This window comes from Mizuhopecten yessoensis, unplaced genomic scaffold (genome assembly GCF_002113885.1).
Source record: "Mizuhopecten yessoensis strain PY_sf001 unplaced genomic scaffold, ASM211388v2 scaffold29, whole genome shotgun sequence".
NCBI lineage: Eukaryota > Metazoa > Mollusca > Bivalvia > Pectinida > Pectinidae > Mizuhopecten > Mizuhopecten yessoensis.
Genome location: NW_018403342.1, coordinates 812,200 through 820,199, shown reverse-complemented (window position 1 = coordinate 820,199; position 8,000 = coordinate 812,200). Strand labels below are relative to the sequence as shown.

Below are 8,000 nucleotides of genomic sequence, written 5' to 3'. Positions count from 1 at the left end.
GGAACATTTACCAATATTTTCAAATTCTTATCCATTGATGACATGACAAGTATTGTATTTCACTTAGTTTACATGCTGATTTCCACATCACATCTAAACAATAAAATAAAGCTACCAGTACCTATGATATAACTCAGGTGACCGCTAAGGCCCTTTGGCCTCTTGTTATTTTTTTATTTTTTATATATTTTTGATCATGTGATTATGACCCTACTATTGTATGTAAAACAAAGAATTACATAAACAAGGTTCATTTGGAGACCAATTGTGCTCCATATGATGACATTTAGCGCCAACACGGAGCTGGAAGCCATTTTGAAAGGCAAGGAACCTTCTAAAATTCGAAAATCAGCAGGTTTTTTTTAAAAAAAATTTTTTTTTTTTTTTTGTTCATCAAAAAGTTTTGGGTCAGGTTTTTTGGCCTTATAGATATAATTATTTTACAAATATTTCCTAGTTCTAGTTTATTCGTAGCTGTCTTAACCAAAAATCTGTAAAAATAAACAGACATTTTATTTTTGTTTAAAATAGTTTCACTTGAAAGAAAAAAAATATTGTTCATGAATTTTATGTAGAAGTTTAGGTGATCAGTTGTCTTAAATACTGCTGTAAGAAATTTGGAGGGGTGCCACTTTTGGCCATCTGGTGGCTATCACTGATAACTTTCATTTTTTTTATGTATACATACCTTTGGGTTATGACATGAAATTAAGGTCTGTTTGGAGACCATTCCAAGATATAAGGAGGTAAAGTGGAGGGACCAAAATCACAAATGGTCTACTTTTGACAAAACTTCATTTTTCTTCATAATTTTCATGTATTGTGTAACACTTATTGCAAATTATAAAGATGTCCGAAAAAAGTATTACATGGTTGATAACAAGGTCACTGTGACCTTATTATGTATTGGCTTGATTATGTCATCAATTCTTCCTTTTAATAGAACCTTACAACAATCTTTACCAAATTGTATTTATAAGTATCTTAACCAAATCTCAATAAATGGGGGACATTTAATGGATAATAAATTAATATTGGGACATTTATAGCTTTAGCTTATCTCTCTATATATAAAAGCTGATTTATTGCAAGCCCCACCACAGTTTTGCAGAATTTTTGCTTGTTTAGTAGAGGAATTGAAAATAGGCATTGTGTTCTTTTCCCTATGGTTAAGATTGAAAATTGACACCATGACCCTGCGGAAAATCTTACCGGTGATAGCTACCAGAAGGCCAAAATTGGCATCCCTCCTTTACTTAAATTACTGAACAGTGATCCAAAACCTGTCTGACAAGAACCAAATCCACGTATGTGTTCAATTAGTGTCCGGGTTTTTGTTTGTTTGAATCATCACCATTAAAATATTAAAGTGTTTGAAACACCTAGATTATATAACTGTAACAACAGCAGCGGTCACTGCTGGTCAGGTGAGCTTGTCAATCTCATAAGCTTGGTCAGTTACTATACTCCTGTTGGTGACTCAGTAGAGACAGATTTTGCCCTGCATCAGTAAAGACTATCTCAAGTTTGAAAGGACAAAGGGGGTGAGGGAAATTATGTATGATAGTCATATCAATGTCAGGAGATTTCCATGTCACTGCAGGAGAAAGGGGAGATAACTGTTTTGATGCTAGAAACCGGGAAACTCTCGGTTATATCAGGAGACATCCAATGTATGTCTTGGACATAATTTTGTAGCAGATGTGTTTGATAAAGAAGTAATGACCCCACTGAACCCCTGTGCTGTTGATCACTCTCTATATATGTTGAGTGTAAAATCAACCGTATATAAAGTAATCTCAATCACATGATTGAAGTTTTAATTCATCAACATATATTATCTTTGGAATGTGATATTCTCTCTAAATTAAAATGTGTTTATTGTTTTTTGGGGGTTTTTTTGCAGCTGAAATGGTAGCGAACAATACCTTTGATAAATCCCAGTTTTCAGCTAAAAAAACTGGAAGTTATCAATGTAATAACAAACTGAACTTCGGACTGAACAACGGCGTCACATTGAACACTGATGACCTCCAAGTAAAGGCATTCTCTACTGACAACTCCACCGGTTTCCCAACTGGAGGTAAGTGTGCTTACAGGGTTAGAGATCTGTATTTTCTTTTCCCCTTGTCCATACTTGCCAACTGGCCCTATCTTGGAAGGAAATTCCCCAACTTCTTATCCTTAATTTAACATTTTAAACCAGTGAATTCACTAAACTATTCCTATATCCTAAGATCTAATGATTTCATCTGAAAGAACAACTGAGAATATATGCCATTTTAAAGCGCTATTTTTTTCCTAGGGATATGTTCAAATATTTTATTTACCCTTGAATATTAAATCCGGAGTATAACCCACATGATACTCCGTATTTATTTCAGTGATAAGCCTAGAAAGGTTCTGGTAACACAACCTACTCTCTCTCTATATATAATGTGTACTTTGGTAACCCTACTTTAGATGCCTACCATGTTTATTTCAATGATAATTTTAGACAAGCATTAATATTGTAAAAGTTAGGATGTGTGCTCCTTTAAATACTAATGAATACATTGAAAATAATATATGGATTTAGTTTTGTTCAAAGCCATTATCTAAAGCACATATATATATTTGTTTGAATGTTTGGGTGAAAAGCTGTAAACCAAGATACACTAAAACTTGTACCCCTAAAAAAGTTAGTTTCTCACTCTGAAGAGGGTTGATGATATGTCAGTTGAGACATACAAAGAAATTATAAAGAGAATTTGAAAATAGAAACTGGAACTAGTTCATGGGCAGTAAGTAATGTGGCATTTGGAAAGATGGGCATTCCATTGGAATGTTTCTGTAACATATAATTAATAATTGAATTGTGAGTTCATAATGACCAGATGTGTTACTTGTCTATTTCAGACTTGAACGAGTGTCCACAGGATTCCGACACCAACAGTGTGGTACCTATTGCCGTGGGGGCAGCTCTGGCTGGGCTGGTTGTTATCGTGTTAATAGCCTACCTGATTGGCCGAAGGAGGAGCAGGAGTGGTTACCAACAAGTGTAGATTGTTTGAATCAAGAATGTGATATCAGCTTCCATATCAAAGGATAAAGCTGTTGAGTCTGTTCAAAGCTCAGGTGTTTGGTTTCCCAAATTATTAACAACAAAAGAGAAACAGATATAATATTATCTATTATTTTCGTAAAAAAAACAACTGAAGTTATGAAAATTTCAAAAGCACACATAAAGACTTTTTTTCAAGTTCATGTTTATATTTTTAAGAGAACGATAAGAAAAGAGGCTAAACATGAAGGTAAAAAATAAAATTTGTATTTTGTCTGTAAAACAAGATTCTGGCATTTTAATCCAAATTTTTTACCAGTTCGAGGAGTTGTTATTAATATAATAGTTATCTTGGCTTTGAACAAAGAGATGACTTAATGGCGGTGTGTGAAGACTTTGTGTCGGTGTGTGAATCAGTGAGTGAAACAGAACGAAAATGTCACCAGGAAAGTGATTTTTTCCAAGCAATTTGTTCAGAAAGGGGGTTGGGGAATGGTACAAACAGTTTCAAGGCTTTCATGGAGATTATTAAACTTTCTGTTCTTCCTCGTTTTTTACAACCATATATAGGCAATGGGATTTATAAAAGCTCGCCTAAAATTAGGAAATTAAACAAAATTACTGGCAAATTTGATGCAGTTAAGTTGTTTTACCTAGGATTTCTATGTTATTAGAAACATAGGTTTCTGTGATTCAAGTGACACTCTTATTTTGTAGTGAACAATTGTACCCATCAGAACTAATTCATGGATCAAAGGTTTTACTGATATTAAATTTATAATTAGAATAAAGAGTATCGTTTTCATTAGTATATGAAAACAAAATAATTTTCCTGATCTATTTTTTGTGAAATCATGATGTAGTTTTAACAAAGAACACTTTTCAGCTTTTTACCAAGTCCGATAGCTGGAAGGGATATGGAAAGTACTTAGAATAGATGGATTCACATGAAAATATTACTTTGTATGGGTACAAATCAGCCAAGTCTCCTTTAGACACTTTTTTTATGAACCCAGTTTATGGAAGGGGCAATACTTCAACACCTTTCACCTAATTTCACTGTAACTAATTTTCCAGGAAATTATATTGGTTGGTAAATAGATCCTAATAAAAAACATTGCAGTTTTTACAAGACCATGTGGACTAAACTAAAATGCATTGTATTAGAGTGACTATGGAATGAAATCCATACTTTTAAGAATTGTTCTATAATCACATTGTATATTCAACAATTTAGCTTTGCTTCAAAAACGAAAATTGATGCTGTTTCGAAAGGAAGTCACTTGATTGCTTAGATATAAAATGGGAAACCTGTGTTAACCGACATGTTCTAAGGGACTGGATCCTTTGGTGGGATACGGAATTGTCAGTAAACTTGGTGTTAAACACTTAACAAACCAGTCGGTTAGGGACCATTAATACAGTCACGTAAGTCGGTTGGCAGTCAATTCTAGTTAAATTTTAAACATCTGGAAGGAGAATTTCTTTTAGTTTTATCATAATGTGTAAATTATTTTCTTGATTTGGCTATTGGTTTTTTCACTGTACATATATTTTGAAATGCTTTTGAAGTGCTATAATAATTATCATTGGATTTCTTTGTTTCTATCAGAATGTTTAACGTGTCTAATGGCCTACTTTAGTATTTAGCAAGGTTTTGGATTACTTACAACTTGAATGTAGTCAAGTAGTTAAATTCTAAATTATTTCAAATCATTGACTTCTCCTTTGACAGTTGAACAGGAGTTTCATTCACTTAAAACCATCCAGCATGGAAATAGTGTGAACATATTAGATATGTGTTTATACAGGTTTACATCATAGCCAACAAGCAGAGTATGTCAATCAGTGTTATATTGTTGAAGAGAAATATTTGGTTTCATACATGGGTTCCTCATTCCACTTAAAATATGTAATTATGACTATGATTGTATAAATAAAATGCTTTGAATGATGTGTGAATGCGAGAAAAAATAATTGTAAATATCTTTTGTTAAGTGGTAAATGTACATGTTTGTCAATGAAAAATGTCATAAGAAAATAAGAGGTGAAATTTTTATGAAACATTTAATGAAACAATACATGTATATATATATACTTCACATGTGGCAATACTCACATTGTATTAGCTAGGTAACTAACAGTGAGGACATTCCACTATATCTGTTTCTATATAAACACCAAAGTCCCAGTTCATCAAGCTACAGTATGTTTAACTTGTCCAAAAGGTAATATTTTTTCTACCCATGATAGTGTTGTAATTGATGGTCTTATATATTTAACTTAATAATGAACAAATAATGTACATGCAATTGTTTTGTAGAGTTATTCTATCAACTTATTTTTTTCATACAATGAGACTGTCTATGGATAATGTTAACACTTAATTTTAGTTTCTAAATTTATTTTCAAAAAAGGGAGACAACTCCTCTATTTCAAGTCCAGAATAGTAAGAATCGTAAACTGATTTGCTACTTAAACTCTATATATGTTGAGCCTGTAAGAAAATATCAAACCTTATTTGAATACAAATATGGGACATTCCTATCTGCTCGCAAGTCATCAGCTTACTTTGTGGGTGCAGGTATAATTTTTTGTCATTTTGGAAAATATTTTGATGTACACGACTTGCTATAAAGCAAACTACATAGTCACAATTTTAACTTTTGTTTTGTTTTTGTGTTTGGTGCTCTATTTCAGAGACCAAGAGAGAAAACAAAATCCCAAGTTACCACTGCCCATCATTTTCATAGCAAAACACGGGACTGGTCATTTGGAAATATATTTCCAATTATCTGAAACATAAATGCAGAGTAAAAAATGTTTCATGTTGTGATTAAGATGTAATTATCCAGTGAATGGCTGATATAAAATCAGCAAAATTGTAACTGTCGTTTTTGTGGATGAAAGATATTTGTAATATACTAAAATTATATATATTTATCACTCTACAAATTTATGATGTATTATGTTGGTGCCATGATAATGAAAATTGAAGTGCTTTGAAGAGGTTAGTGCTTGTTGGTGCAACATTGTAGACTTAAATATAGACCAAGTAAAATTTAAAAACACACTCATAGTTCACAAAGGTTATCTTTTTTTGTTTATAATTGTTTTAGAATTAAACATTGCTGGTATAAATGTAGTGAGTAAAATTATATCTAATCACCTAATCAGTTTGCTTGTAGAATCTGATTTATAAGCTATGGATATTTTTTGTTTGGATTTGTTTGCTTAAGCTTTGAAGGTAGATGTTTTGTTGAAAATGGTAAATAAAATCACTTAACCTCTTGATTTTTGTTCATGGTTTGTTATTAGCTCACCTGGCCCAAAGGTCAATTGTCTAAAAAAATCTTGAACGACATCTTCTGAATAACCAAAAGGCCCAGGATGTTGATATTTGGCCAGTAGCATGCTGGGATGAAAGGCTACCAAGTTTATTCAATTGAATGACCTTGACATTTATTCAAGGTCACAGGAATCAAATATGTTCAAAAAATTCTTTAAACGACTTCTGAATAACCATAATACTTAGAATGTTGATATCTGACTTATATTCAAGGTCACAGGGGTCAAATTTGTTTAAAATCTTTAAAAGACTTCTTCTGAATAACCATGAGGCCCAGAATGTTGATATTTAGCCAGTAGCATGCTTGGATGAAGGGCTATCAAGCTTTTTCATTTGAATGTCCTTGACCCGCTTTCTAGGTCACATTTGAATGACCTAAATTTAATAATTAAAAGGATAGGGTGGTGATATTTTGCAAGTTGCATCCTGAGATGAAGGGCTATAAGATTTGTTCAACATAATGACCTTGTTCGACTTCAAGGTCACAGGGGTGAAATGTTTTAAAATCTTATTTTCTTTTGAATGAATTTTAATCATAAATATCATCATATATATCAATAATCATATTTGCCTGTAGCTTTATTTTCATATCACTTTTAAGGTTACAAGTGTGAGATTTATACAAGGTGAGCGATGCAGGCCCATTTGGCCTCTTGTTTCAATTTTAACATAAAATTTGTGAAAGTTTTGAAATCTTTCTTTTTCTGTGATATTATGTTATCACTTTATAGGAAGGTTTATAACCTGGACAGCTTGGACGATTTCAATAACCACAACCGTCTGACCATGATTTACAGAGAAATTTTAGGAGTAATGGCCCTTTATTCAATTGTCAAAACAGTGTCTGCTCTAAATAACATACATGGATAATTACTGTAAAAGCTTGGAGAACCACAATTATCTGGTCATAATTGGTGGAGTTTATGCCAGTGGAGTGAGTGGAATTGCAATGAGCTGACCATGATTAATAGTTATTCCCCTTGGTTTCATTGGTGCAATATTATATGCATTCCATAATATTTTATTGGTATTATTTATCTACTTGGTATGATGAATATTTTCTCCTTCAACATTAACCTGTATTTCATACACTTCAACGACACAAACAACTGCCCATTCAACAACTGCTCATTCAACAAACTCAAATGACAGGCGTATTGTGAACTGCTTCATGATAATCTTGTTATGTGGTAGTATACATGAATAGCTTAACTGCAATGAGAACTTCGGTGAAATAGATCTTTGTTGTGTGAAAAAACCAAAATCATTACAAACTTTCTAATGAGGTGTTGCATATTTAGCAACAACAAAAAATGGCCCATGGAAAAATATAGTATATTTTAATGTAAATCAATTAATTTAAACTAATTACTTATTAAAACATTGCTTGAACTTCAACTGGACTAAAATAGTGACTGCAGAGTCCCCTACACAGATGTTCAAAAATTCATCACTCAATTGGATTTTATAAGGATCTGTGTCGCAATAGCACAACCAAAATCACAATCTGCTGTCACTCTTCTACTATATCTCTCTTGCTTCAAAAACGCCTGTACACTATTGCTTTTGTGGGATGAGGCATTGTGGTGAATTAGCCGGAGGCCATTC

At 32.6% G+C, this 8,000-nt stretch overlaps 1 protein-coding gene across 1 annotated transcript in view; it reads left to right on the top strand.

Annotated features, from left to right (window-relative positions):
• Window positions 1-6,337, top strand: part of LOC110445904 (lysosome-associated membrane glycoprotein 1-like) — a 25,403-nt gene extending 19,066 nt beyond the window's left edge. Inside the window, exons 11-12 of the mRNA XM_021490800.1 lie at window positions 1,907-2,083; window positions 2,899-6,337. Of these exons, the coding sequence (XP_021346475.1) occupies window positions 1,907-2,083; window positions 2,899-3,044 (323 nt within the window). The 3' untranslated portion in view covers window positions 3,045-6,337. The remainder of the gene's footprint in view (window positions 1-1,906; window positions 2,084-2,898) is intronic.
• The last annotated feature ends 1,663 nt before the right edge of the window (window positions 6,338-8,000 follow it).